Genomic DNA, 14,291 nt, shown 5'->3' with positions numbered 1-14,291 from the left:
TGGAAATTAGTGAAAAAATCTTCCAGAATAGTTTCTGTTATTTAGCTAATGGAAAACATGCCTCGTGTACTGATGGATGACAGCTTTTCTTTTCCACTGTTGATAGTTAGTGGTGTGATTTATACGACTGAGCTTGGTCTGATTTATGTGACTGAACTTAGTGAAAGCACTCTGGTATAAACATCAGTGTGAGAGAAAAGATGGCTCATTCATTTGTGAAGCACTGCATTTTAGATGTTAAATGTGGCAGTAAATATGCTCTCTGGCCTTGATCTGTCTGTAGTTTGATGTTTTGACTGCTGGAGTTTAAAAGGTTTGCGTGCTATCTGTGCAGGAAAAATCTAGGATTGGTACCCAGTGCACAGCTGCATGCAGAATTAGAATAGAGAGTGCAGTTCTGGTGTCAAGGACTGTGATGTAAATGATGGATGAAGCCTGAGGAGAAAGATTTCTAAATGGTTGCATGGAAAGAGCTTACAGTTATCAAAGCCTTCTAATGCTTCTGAAATATGTCTGAAAATTCTCATGTCAGCATGGAGTAACAATGTTGATTTCAGGATTCCAGCTCAAAATGATATGCAATAATCAAAAATATCTTCAGTGGAAAATGCATAGCTTGATATTTATAGACAAACTGACAACATTTTTTGAAAAGTTTGAAGTTTAGCCCCTGAATAAGTTTTTGTGCAGCGCAGTGAATTGGTCTGGATGCTGACCTACTAGGAGCTGCCTTTAGACCTGATGTATTGAAAATGATCTTTTTATTCTGTGAAAAATTATACCCAGAGTAATTTTTCTTTGTAACTAACATAGTTAGTCTTTCACCACTGACGATAAACTGAATCCAAAGAAGACTCTCAATTCTTGCTGTCACAGTTGAATTCCATACTCAATGAACCTGATACTGTAAAAGCTTTGATGGCTATCTATCTTTTTCACTGTCTCCCCATTGTATGAGGTGTCAGTATGTTGCCGAATCACACATACTGAAAAAGATATTGTGTGGAACTAAGGAGTGTTTCTGGTCTGATGTCAGGGTCAAAAATCTCTTTCCAGCCTAAATTGCTGCCCCATTAGGTAATTACAAATGTTTGTCACCACCAGTTATATTGATGATTTTAAAACCAGTGAAAATCAGGTTAAGGACAAAAGCAAGACACGTCTTTAATTAAAAAAGAACATTTATTAACAAGTGAAAGTATATTAAGCATACAATCTGACAAAACATGAATGACTGAGGTTCTTGTTTACCTCCTGAGATCTATGAAAAATCGGAATCTAATCCGAATGACAAGGACAGATCTCGAGAGGTAAACAAGAGCCTTGATACGCTACGCATATTGTTTAACGTAGTTAAAAAATGACTTTTAAAAAGTCTGTTCTGTATTCTCCAGTTTGTTTCTTTTTAATAGCTATCAAGAGCAGGCACTTCTCAGAAATGAAGACAACAAAAATCGAACTACAGAACAACAGAGCACAACATGTTGTTCATCTCTTTCACTCGCTCTCAGCCTGTCTTCTGTTCTGACAGTGCTTTGAGCCAAACACAGCTTGTCTGTTCAGTAATTCCCTACTGCACTTCTCTTCCAAGTGCTCCTTGAATTTATGTTCTTGAATGCAACAGTGTCAGGGAGTTCCATAGGTCTGCCACCTGTTGTCTAGATTTACCTCTCCTTTAAGCTTGTTTTCTGTTTGCTTTGTTTCATCGCAGACTCAAACAGTAAATTAGCTTGGAAGGAACATCTGGAAGACGTTTGGTCTGACCTTTCTCCCCACATGGATAATTACTCAAAACACCTTTGTAGTTGTCCATGTCAGGTTGCTTCATGTCATGCCCATGTTTGTTCTGAATATCTCCAAGGGTTGTAGGTACTGCACAGTGCTCTGGGCTGCCTGCTCTGGTTTTTGGCCCCTTCATTGTGAAGAATCTTTTATGATCTATTCAAAATTTCTAATTCTGTAATTTTTGTTAATTACCTCTCTTTTGTCTTCTGACCCTCCAAGAGAAGGACTGACTCTCTGCTCTATAACCATACGGAAGATACTTGACAAGTAGATCCCCATGAACCAAGTGCAAGGTCTTGCATCTGGCTTGATGCAGTCTCAAATTAGGCAGAGACTGGCTTGACTGTGGCCCTGAGGAGAAGGATTTGGGAGAGTCAGTTGAAGAAAGATTCAACAAGAGCTGGCAATGTGTGCTTACAACCCAGAAGGCCAACTATATCCTGGGGTTGCATCAAGAGAAATGAGGTGATTCTGCTTCTCCACTCTGGTGAGACCCCATCTGGAGTAATGCTTCCAGTTCTGGGGACGCCAACACAAGAAGGGCATGGAGCTGTTGGGGCAGATCCGGAGGAGGGCCATAAAGATGATCAGAGGGCTGGAGCACCTCCCCTGCAAGGATAGGCTGAGAGAGCTGGGACTTTTCAGCCTGGAGAAGTGAAGGTGCTGGGAAGACCTTATGATGGCATTCCAGTACCTGAAGAGGCCTGCAGGAAAGCTGGGGAGAGGCTTATAAGGCCATGTAGCAACAGGATGAGGAGAAATGGCTTTAAAGTGGAAGAGGGTAGATTTAGACTAGATCTATGAGGAAGAAATCCTTTACTGTGAGGATTGTTAAGCACTGGAATAGGCTCCCCAGGGAGGTAGTTGAGTTACCATCCCTGAATTTGTTTAAAAACTGTTCGGATGTGGTGCTCAAAGGCATGATTTAGCGGAGGGTTGTTAGAGTTAGGGTAGTATGGTTAGGTTGTGGTTGGACTTGATGATCTTTAAAGTCTTTTCCAACCTGAGCAATTCTATGATTCTATGATTCTGTGATACACTGGAACAGATAGCCTAGAGAGGCTGTGGAAGCACTCCTGGAATGCCTGGAAGCACTTAAGGCCAGGCTGGATGGGGCTTTGAGCAACCTGGTCTAGAGTGAGGTATCCATGCCTACAGCAGAGCATTTGGAACTACGTGATCTTAAAGGTCCCTTCCAACCCAAACCATTCTACGATTCTATGAACCTTCTGTCTTCAAGAGTGAACAAACTCAGCTCTTTCAGCCTCTCCTGTAAGGAGAGTTTTTCACCTTTGATGCCCACCCTCTGAGCTTTTCAGCATCTAAGAGGTCTCTCTATTGCAAAACATTTATTCTTTTATTTAAATGGAATATTCCATAATCTTAAAACAGATAGCAGGAATGTGTTCATTGCTGTCCTACGTTACTGCACCGCGCAGTTAGGTCTGTGTTGCATCTACTGAAGGATTTTACATGTAAGTGTGTGTATCTATTAAAAAGGCAGGCACTAAATGTCCTATTCCACTTTCATCCCCTGCCATGTGCTTCTGAAACACAGGATTCAGCTAATATTCCAGGTCTTGGGCTTCACTACAGATATATTTCAGTTGTTGTAACTGATAGTAGCTGAAGGAAATGCAGGGAAATTCAGAGCCACAATTGAGAGAATGTCTGTCACCTCCCAGAAATGCTTTCAGAGGCTGCCCTCTGCTGTTTCTTTCAGCCATCAGCTTTGCATCTGGCTTCTTTGTTCTTGAAGCACTGTTGTGTGTCAAATGCAGTATAGTATATCTTGTCTGAAGTTATGTTTTTCAAGAACATTAGTCAATGAGGCCTTCTTCTTGAGGAGGACCGTATTCTGCTTAGTGCCTACTAATTTTTATTTCTGTCGTGCTAATAAATTTGCTCATCCTTCTTTATCTAAAAAAGGACAATGTATGGAAGAAAATAATTTAAAGAAACAAAGCCTAACACTTTGTTATCAGCAGTGGTGGTGGTTTCCTTGCAGCATTCTCTTTTCCAGGCTGAACAAGCCCAGCTCCCGCAGCCTGCCTTCGTAGGGGAGGTGCTCCAGCCCTCTGATCATCTTTGTGACCCTTCTCTGGACTCCCTCCAACAACTCCACATCTTTCCCGTATTGGGGGCCCCACACCTGGATGCAGTACCCCAGATGGGGCCTCATGAGGGCAGTGTAGAGAGGAACAATCACCTTCCTGTCCCTGCTGGGCACCCCTCTTCTTACAGAACCCAGGATACCTTCTGACAGGCAGGCACACACTGCTGGCTCACGTTCTGTTTTTCATCCACCAGGATCCCCAGGTCCTTCTCTGCAGGGCTACTCTCAAAGAGTTCATCTCCCAGTCTGTATAGGTATCTGTGGCCACTGACCCAAGTGCAAAACCTTGCACTTCGTTACATTGAACCTCATTAGGGTCACATGGGTTCACTTTTCGAGTTTGTCAAGGTGCCTCTGGATGGCTTCACTTCCTTCTAACTTCAGCATCCCTGTTGTCCTGCTGAGGGGAAAATTGCATTGCTTCCTTGTGTCTTCCTGACCTGCTCTTTGTCTTCTCTATTTGATTGAAGTTTTTGCAGATTAAAGTCTTCACTGACCTCATAATGTGTGTTTGCACGGTGCCAAGAATAATAAACAGGGTGCAATCTCAATCAGATTTCCCAGGTACTTTCCCAATATAAATAATGAAAAGCACAAAAACTTGTAATTTACAAATCAAAGCAAAATCTAAAACAAATCTTAAGAGAAGTCTGTGCTTGCAAAAGCTTGTGTGTGACCTTAAAATGAAATGACTCGTTGTCTGAGGTTATGAGACAGCTTAGAGTACATGTAATTATGCTGGGTTGTGGTAGACAATATTTGTTGGTAGGATGAAATGAATACTTGGTATTTTTAACATTATGTGTGCACAGATGTACATTTATGGGAAAAATTTGTATGCACAGCATAGTAAGTGAAATTGGAGCTTCCCAGTCCAGACTTCTCCATCTTTTCTCTTGTAACAATGAAATGTTCGTTGGGCAGCTTGAATTCATTGGACCCATTGGCCTTGTAAGCTAAAACAAGGTAGTACAATAGGAAAAAAAAATAAGAGCAAAGAATTGACACAATTGTGTGAACGTTGATGCTGCTTCTTACGCAGAACTGTTAGGCTTGGTAGTTTTTTCCTTCTCCACTAGGTTATGCTGCTTCTCAGTGCCAGTGAACTCCCAGCTGTAACCCACTATGAAGTAAAGGATGCATGTATGCTTATTGGGCAGTTTTAGTTTTTTTTCTGTCAGGATGCTCTCACACCCCTGCATGAAGTCCTTCTTTCCGCATGGCTAATATGTGTGACAGCAATAGTAAATGCTCCTTTCTCAAATGCAGTATTCTTTTCAGGTTTTACAGAACTGAGCTAACATAACAATGCACATTTCCACTTTCTGAGTTGTTGATGTGGGGTTGCACCATTGCTTGGATAATACAATTGGATCAAATAAAATGCTTTGATGCAACTGTCTAGGATCCGAGACAAAGGATTTTCTGGAAGAAAATGTATGTTCACAGGCTACAGTTGAAACCTGTTAAGAAACCACTTAAAACAGATGTTTTTAGCCTAGAAATCATACTTTTCAGCCACCTCATGAAATAATTATGCAACAATTCATAGTTGTTGTTCAACTCCAAAATGCCTTGCCTGTTTAATCATGATGTAGAAGTTTAATAACATTAATTGATTTTCATCTATCTAATTCTGGACCAAATTACTGTAACCCCTTATATGGATTTGCTGTTTGAATGTGTATGAGAGTCAGTAATGACTTCATGCATTGAATGTGTGAATAGCCAGAACTGCACTGCCCACTGCTGTCAGGCAGCATGCTGCCAAGTCTGCTCTGCTAAGGCTTCCTGAGGCTGGGGACTGTCAGTGTGCTCTGGGGAAGGACCAAGGAATTTCACTTGGGAATAGATAGTTGGAGGCCTGGAAAAGTGCTTGTCATTCACTGTGGCTTTCTGCGGAGAGGACCAGATGATCTTATGGATGGAGTAAGAGAAATGAGATGTGAAAAACAATGAAAAAATATTACTTATGAACTAATTTTAAGAATTTATGGAGTAAGTTGAAGGCTTGTCAGTTAACTGCATTTGGCACTTTGTTCCCCTTTCATCTTTATGCATATAAAATTCCAATGAAGAACTAAAGGCATGTCACTATCAAAAAGGCAAGTAAGGTAGGTAAAGTAATTGCAGTAGATAAGAATACCGTTGTTACAAAGCAACCGTAAGGAGTTTAGGACACTGCACAGGTCTATTTCTCTATCATCTTTATCAGATGTTGGAAAATGCTATAAGGCTGATGAAGGGGAACAAAGAATGTGCTTTGGAGAGAAATATAAAAGGTTTAAAGAAAGTTTCAGCTTGGGTAGTCTTGTAAATGAAGGCTGGAAGATGATGCAACTGCTAATTATCACTATATATTAGGAAGGAGGAGTGGGTTTATTTTATTGGTATCCCCTTTCTCCAAACCCACTCATATTTCATGCATTTTTCATTTCATGGCTGCCCACAACGAATGAAGATGTTGGTATGTCTAAGAAACAGCCTGAGTAGATGTTGCTTGTCCTAATCAAATGTCTGTTGGACAGCAGCAATGAAGAAGGGACTCCACCTTCTTGTTCTGATACAGATAAGCTTGTACTACAGTTGGAACCACTCCAGTGGTTGATTCCTTTGGATCACTGCTGCTTCTGCTTGGTTCCCATGGCTGCCATAGTGTTTGCAGTCTCGATGTGTCATACCAAAGGCCTGGTGTCCACTGCAATGTGTTGTAGGAGATTTTCTACATGGATTCCTTCAAGATAAAAGCTTTGTAGGTGTTTGCTTGCAATGTGAATTTAACTGGAAAAACTGTAGTTTGAAAGAAATAAGGACGGATGTAAAGTCTTGTTGACATACTCCAAATGCCTGTCTCTGCAACCTCCCCCACCTTGCAGCCGCTGTGTTCCAGCTCCAGTTTGTATCTGCAGACAATGAAACACAGTGGGCTGAACGATGTTCAGAATTACTTATATTCATTATTTGCTTGGTACTCTTCCATACTTCATTGGCAGAGCTGTAAATGGTGATCTGGAGTGCATGTCCTATGAGAACTAGAGGTTGTCTGCATCCAAGAAATTCCCACTGCTCTGCCTGAGTCGCTGTAAGATCTCCTTCCCGCTGGGCAGCATGTCTGTTAGGTGTTTGTACTGGCACAAACCTGCACGTATCTGCTGTTAGAGCTGTACGTCTCAGAAATGTGAGGCTTGGCACCTAGGTTTCTGATGCAACACTTCTTGGGTGTAGCAATTTCCTGTGCATAACTTGTATAATTAAGATTATTAAGAATTCTGGCACCCTTACAAATGGAATGTATATGTATTAGGAGGGAAAGTGCATCTTAGACTGAAGCCTGAGGACATGAGTGGGACTGAGGCACAGCCAGCTCCAAGGCGTTGGGATACTGGTGTGCTAATAGGCTGATGCATGATTGCATTTGCTTTCCAGCTGCCACTTCATCCTGCCTTTTACCTGGGTGGATGCTGAGGCTTGACTGAACAGCTTCTGATGTCCCCCTCCTTTTTCTTTTATAAACAAACAAACATAAAAACTCCCATCAATAATATTGTTGTGGCAGGAACTTACCTGAGCGTGTTCATAAGCAGCACTTGGACAAAACTAAATCCTCTTGCTGTGCTGGCTGAAAACTATATTTTGTGTTACTCCAAGGGTGCCTTGCCAGGAGCAGCAAGCCCTGTAACCTCCGATGTTATGTGCACGTACTGTAGGTGGCTAATAAAAACCAGCTAGCTTACATTGTGGCTATGCAAATAGCAAAAGCTTTACTTGCATATTGCCTGTGGAGTGGGGTTGCTCAGCAGTCCTTCCTTTTTGTTGTTTTTGTGTAACTGACATGTATCTTGATCAAGTAGGTCTTTTTGAGCAGATGGGAACTTCTCAACACAGCACAAACACGTTTTTCAAGAAAAGCACATATGGAGTCACGCTGTGTTCTTGGCTTGGCAAAATTAAGGGTTTGCTGCAAATCCAACGCGGTACAGAGTGAAAACAAAAGACAATACATACATTTTCTTTATTGCTGGACTTTCTGTTTTCGAGTAAGTAGGCATAATTCCTTAAAGGCTGAGTTTTTTTAATAACAGTACAATTTTTCAGGTTTTTTTTTTTCCCTGTGAATTAAAAGATACCTTTGATCAAAGTTTTGCTTTATATTACAGTATTTCTGTACAAAAATAGAAGTCCAAAATCAGCGTACTATTAGCTGATATTCCCCAAAGTATTTACAGGGCACTGTCAAGAACCTTCATTAGGCAACCAGGTAAAAATAGAGAACTCCATATTAAAGCAGTTGTGTTGTACACCTTTGCATTCTCTACTCAACTCTGAATGGCTCCGACCTCTGAGAGTCCAGCCACAATTGTAAGTGAGCGGTGCCTTTAAAAGAGAATATTAAAAACTTAAGCTGACATGATGGAGTACTGGAACTGATAACTGTATTTCTGTATTAGGGTAGTCTATAAATATTCTCAGCTACATCTCTATAATACAGCAGATACAGAATGCAGGCTTCTGCTACTCATATGGTAACATATATTTGCAACAGTAAAATCAATGTAAGAAAATTTTGGAATTTACCTGTTAATAAAACTGCTTATAAAGTAACCATACAATTGTAACAACTATAGCTCTGAACTATTAAAATGTACAGAAAGACTGTTTACACCATTGCACATACTTATTCCCTTTGCTCTGAAGGACTTAGGAAATACAGAATAAAATTAGTCAAATTTACCAACAGCTCAAATAGGCATGTGCAACGTGCACATCAGTGGAGGCAAGGGGAAACTAAGTGTTGGCATCTCTCAGGAAGGCTGCCAGCAGCTCTCCAAAAAAAATATACCTTGCTCTTCTCCCCTCCCTCTTCCCACATATATGCAGACCAGTAAGTTAGTGCAGAATGGATGAATACAACTTTGTTTTCAGTGTTCTGTAAGGGCAAAAAAGTTCCCCTTGATTTTTACCAGCAATTTTAGGTCAATACAAGGCAGGTTTAATGTCATAAGGCACTTAATACTGCTTGTGTTGCAGTGGATCAAGTCTTAAGGCATCTGTTACATCAACTGAAGGTAATAATGTGTTGGGGAGCTTTCAACGAGCCAGCAGTTCCAGTACGTGGAACTGCCAGTGAGTATTTCAGCTGACTTTTCCCTCCTCACCCTGTGGTCTTCCTAAAAAGAAGGCTGGAAGGTATTTTCCTTGGAAATTCAGGTACTTGGTTAGCTTGTCAACAGACGTGATCAGTATCGCCAGGTCATCTTGAGGCCAAGCAGCAATCTGTTCTGTTTAGAGCACAGCAGAACTGGTTTTGTTTTCACCTGGAGCTGCCCTGACTTCCATGGCTACTCACTGATCGAGAGGTGCTGTAGCGTTTTTTCACAATCATACTGATGTAAGCTTTCATCAGCTTTGCAATGTCAACAACCTGCCAAGAGAATAGAAAGAGCATCGAGTCCTGAGCGAGGCGATCCTATGTGAATGAATTCCTTTAACACTAATATAAAACCGTTGAGCTTTCAACAAAAGTCTCTTGCAGCTAAATAGAAACGCTGAGTATTTCTATCCGTCTCACTATGTCTTCCTTTTAGCTTTACAGGAATCTTTAAAAAACCCGGTAACATCTGCAGCAAATTCTTTAATTACGAAGTAGTCTGACTATCTGAATAGGCAGACTAGAGTAGTAGAAGAAAATGCCTTCTTGCTCTTACCTCACTAGTCTCAAAAAGCAGCTCTCTCTCATCCACCACGATCTTGTAGGTGTTGGCAAGCGGTGCTCCGAATGACAAGATGTGCTCATACTGAAACACTTCCAGAGGCCTCCCTTCCCCACGTTTGTAGACAGAAACCGCATCAGCGCTGACTCCGAGCCACAGCTCTTGTGGGAATCCCCCTTCTTTGCACTAGAGGAAAGAATGTAAATTAAAAGTGAAGGTAACAGAGGAACCCAAGCCACACTTACTGCTGAGATTCTCGTCTGTAACTGTTTTGGAAAAATAAAAAGTGTACTGCTGGTCCATCTTTGAATGCAGTGTTCTATGCTGCTCCTAAGCCTGTACCCAACCTATACAGCCTCTGTCTCATAAAATACTCATTTTATGGTAAGTAGTGGATTTAAATGGCTACAATGTATGCCAACTGCAGTATGCTTTTAATATATAATATTTTATTTTATCAGCTGTCTGAGTGTTGTGATATGGTATTTATGATTTCACCACTGTCATGAAATCACAATCCATACAGTATAAGCTATATTTTGAGTGTTCTGAAGATTTTACTCACCTCTACATCAAACAGTGTTGACCCATAGCCAGGCCATTCCTTAATCAAAGCCATATACTTTGCCATAGCCTGCTCCTGGTTCATCCTCTGCAGTTTTTTCCATTTGTCAATAATACTAGTCCTGGAAGCTGAGATCTCCTCTTTGACCCACATGTCTAACATCTGATCCTCCTCAACCTTCTGTTTGCTGACAGAGCCGCTGCGAAAACTCCTCCGCAGCGTTCCTTCCAGGAAGCTGGCTCGTTTCTTCTCAGCCTTCTCTGTTGCAGTGAATGTTTTGGTAGACTGAGTAATCCGAGACTTCAGCTTCTGCAAGGGATAGACTTCCTCCAGGTCCGGTACGGTGGTATGCAGAGTGTAATCTCCCTGAAGGTACTGGAGACGCAAAGCTGCAAGGACCTGGAGGGTTTCTTCAGGAGCAGGATAGTGTCCTCTAATCACTGCTTCGTGAGCCTAAAGAGGGGACAAAGATAGCTTTTCATGTACAAAGTGTCTAAAAAGACTGAGAAACAGTCTTTGTGCAAACACTGGATCTGAAATAAATAATCCAACACATCAATCAGGTGTGGTAAATTCTCATGCCAGATTTGTTCAGCTGGATAAGGCGGGGTTTACCAGAAGAACCGCAAGGCAACTGATGATCTTGCTCAAGGGGAATTTGCAGTTACTAGTACAGCTCTTTGAGAACCCAAATGTGAGGAACAACTGGATTACTAAGAAGGAAAAAAAAGGTGTAAAGGGGAGAAAATATGGATCAAAGTGCTTATTTGGGATGTCATCAATGCAACTATACATTAGGAAGAAACGGCTATCTAGTTTTACTTACTGTATTTAATAATCTGACTGTGAAACTGATGTTTCCAGCCAAACGAGCAAAGCCCTACCACAGCTTTGTAATAAACATGACTGAGGGAAAACAGCACATCTTCAATAATAACATTAATAAAATGTTTATATTTTATTGTGATCTGTAGCATAGATTGTGATTGTGAACCAAGTCTCAAATCCTGGATCTCTGCACAACCGATTTAATCTTTTGGAAATTCAAGGTCCATCAGTTACATCAACATAAGCTGATGCTGCTTGAGAAGCACATTTAGTTAAACAAGATGGTCAGTCAGAACATTCCCTGTGGTGACTAGACCTCTTGCTTCTTCCTTCTCTTAAAAGTGCTTCACAATAAAACCTATCTCCTTACCTGCTCAAACATGAAGGCAAATTCCACGCTATCTTTGGGGACATTTTCTGTGTCCAGGAAGCAATAGAGCTTGAAGTAGAATTTCCAGTGCATCTCCCCAGCTTCAGCAGTGGCAGAAAGCCTACTCGTGTGTGCGAAAAGGGAAAGAGAGATCAGATCTTTGTAATCAAACTCCTTTCTAAGCTGACACCTGAACAATCTAAGCACTAGCTGAATTTTACTTCCTCACACCTTGTATCAATCTGGTATTGTTGACAGCACTTAGTTCTTTTCATCAGTGTACCTCACTCTTGGGATCTGGGGATCTATTTATCTATATATTATTTAGAAACTAAGGAATCCCTAATCAAGGAATTACAAATGTTGATTCAGTTTCTCGGTCAACTTCTCAGACAACTGACTCTAACACAAATTCTTTTGACAATCTTTCATTTGTGACTCAGTCAACTGTTGACAAAAGCAACATTATTAAGTTCTGTTAAAAATGTGATTGCTCATTAGCCAATCCTTTTTTCCCCATTATTATATAGGTAAAGGAAGCTGACTGCCATGCATATAGTGTAAGGATGACAAACAGGAATGTAGGCTTGCATTACATTTTCTTACTGCAACACTACGGTAGTTTAAATTTCATTGGTAAGAAAAATGTTATGATCCATTCTGTGGTGACTTCCATGTGCAGTTAGACAGTGGTACTCAGAATGGCAACGATTGCATGGAATTCAGTTCTCCCAAAACTGAGACAGCTGCAATTTTAGTAATAGTAGAAAATTTTGTGGTACTGGAAAGGAAAATGTGGAAATAATAGTAATAAATATTACTCTACTGGTGTCAAGATTGAGAAAAGTCAAACCCAAGGAAATAAGCAGCTCATTAATTTGTTTAAAAACAAAACAAAACAAAACAAAACAGAAATGCTTTTGTTCCTTCCACAAATAGGCAAGTGCATAATTCAGCTGTGTCATCACAAACAAGCAAGGAAAGAGAGAATTCAGCATTACTGCCATTGTAAATGTATTAACTGCAACTTATTAGAACAGCGAGAGAAAGGGAAGTACACTCACTTTTCAAACTTTGCCAAGACGTCAGCCACAATGGTTCTGCTTTCAATTGCTTTATCAGTAGTTCCATTGTATTCAAACAAAGCAAACATATTTCTGCTGTCCTCCATGGCCAAACCACGAATTAACTTTTCAACCACCTAATGAAAAACAGTACGTGAAGAACACAGCAGGGAAAGGTGGGACCACAGAGGCAAAACAAATAATAGGACAAAATTCAGAGTTCAGTTTTCTGTTGGTCTAAAAGTGCTCCTCAGATATTCTCACTGTCACTATTAATAATTCCAATTCCACTTTTATCCTGAGTAAAGATGATTATTTTAGAACATGTATGTGCTATCACCTGGCCAGATATAACCACTGTATTTCAACAGCTCAGATACAGTTGTCCACCTTCAGCAAGCAGCGTGGCTCTCACACACACCGGTATCTACTGAAGTTATTCCAGTAAGGCCTCAACTGAGTTGTAAGTCTTTCCTGTAGTTTGTCCTACAGGAGAGAGCTGCAGTTGGATACTTCTCTGCAGAGTAAGTACAGTTCATATACACTATGTATATATGCACATATATATATGTATATATACAGGGTGGGGTACAAAGACCTGTAAGTCTTCCCTTCCCTTCCCTGACCGGAACAACTGTGCCCTCTCAACTGCAGGAGACAGCCCCGGAGTTTCTGAAATTTACTGGTGCTACTGGCTGGAACTGTCATGTGAGGAGGAACTGGTTGTGTGCCACAGCTGTTCTGTCACCTCACCTCTCCGGCTGTAGTGTGTGAGTTGATTGTAATCTTACAGGAGCCACCACCATGGCAATAAACTGTAGATGTCATTTCCTGTCTGCTGATCAGAGCTTCTATTTCATCCCGTGATGGCACAAACTCTCTGCATTTAGTTTTCTTCAGAGATTCGTAAGTAAAAAGTGCATATTTCTCCATTTCAGTTCCTGGAAACTGGTCACGAACCCTGCAAGACAAAGATTGCTTTAAGCTGCCAGTCTGTGACATAGAAAACTTACTTGCTTACTTACTTGAGAATTTTTTTTTTTCTGAAAGTGACAAGATACCCCCCTATGATTCTATGACCTCTGTATTCTGTGTGCTAGTTAATTGACACACTCAAAGCTTCATCTCACTGTCAAACAAAGTGTTCTGATGTGGTTTACACTGTGGGAAAACATATATGGTCATTTTGTTCTACAAACCCAATGGAAAGCAAAAACTCAGCTGCCTTTGTATCACTAACTACAGGAACATCGTAATGGCTCAGATCTGACAGCAAGATAATAGTAATATTCTTGTAATCAATGCCCCTTCTGTCATTAACAGTGGCTGAATGAAGACAAAACTACACTGAGGTACAGCAGAAAAAAAGCAAACAGAATTTTGACAGCTCAGTTTTGCAGTAGTGTCCCTCAGGATACTTGATTTCCATTCCTGACATTCTTGAGGATTCTCTCCAAATATTACTGAATATTCAGCAACAACTTCAATGAACTCATTTGTGATTATTATATATTCTATTCTATTATATATTATTTCTTCACAATGAACTTTAATGAAGTCCTGATTATTGAATGTTTCCAATGATAAAACACAAATTAAACCTTATTAGCTGGGAAAAGCTGGTAAGTATATGAAAAATTACAGAGATTCATTATACAAACAGCATAAAAAGATTCTTGCAGGCTTACAGCAATGCTTTACAATGACTGTGCAGTGGTAGTGTTGAGACCTACAAGTATTGTATCAGATAGCTGGAATTCTTTTTAATGAGAAGACTATTTTATGAGCTAAGTTAACTTACAAAAGTGAATCAAGATTGATTCATTTTTCAACTCTAATATTTATGTAAAGC

The 14,291-nt window shown here is 40.4% G+C and overlaps 1 protein-coding gene across 1 annotated transcript in view; it reads right to left on the bottom strand.

Annotated features, from left to right (window-relative positions):
- Positions 1–7,894: 7,894 nt before the first annotated feature.
- MYO10 (myosin X) overlaps positions 7,895–14,291 on the bottom strand; it is a 151,206-nt gene continuing 144,809 nt past the window's right edge. Inside the window, exons 36-41 of the mRNA XM_052703762.1 lie at positions 13,193–13,400; positions 12,440–12,576; positions 11,376–11,496; positions 10,178–10,630; positions 9,607–9,798; positions 7,895–9,323 (exon numbers count right to left, since the gene is read on the bottom strand). Of these exons, the coding sequence (XP_052559722.1) occupies positions 9,213–9,323; positions 9,607–9,798; positions 10,178–10,630; positions 11,376–11,496; positions 12,440–12,576; positions 13,193–13,400 (1,222 nt within the window). The 3' untranslated portion in view covers positions 7,895–9,212. The remainder of the gene's footprint in view (positions 9,324–9,606; positions 9,799–10,177; positions 10,631–11,375; positions 11,497–12,439; positions 12,577–13,192; positions 13,401–14,291) is intronic.

This window comes from Tympanuchus pallidicinctus, unplaced genomic scaffold (assembly GCF_026119805.1).
Source record: "Tympanuchus pallidicinctus isolate F22 unplaced genomic scaffold, pur_lepc_1.0 scaffold5, whole genome shotgun sequence".
NCBI classification, from domain to species: domain Eukaryota; kingdom Metazoa; phylum Chordata; class Aves; order Galliformes; family Phasianidae; genus Tympanuchus; species Tympanuchus pallidicinctus.
Note: the sequence above shows the minus strand (reverse complement) of the source record. Positions and strands in the feature narration are given on the sequence as shown.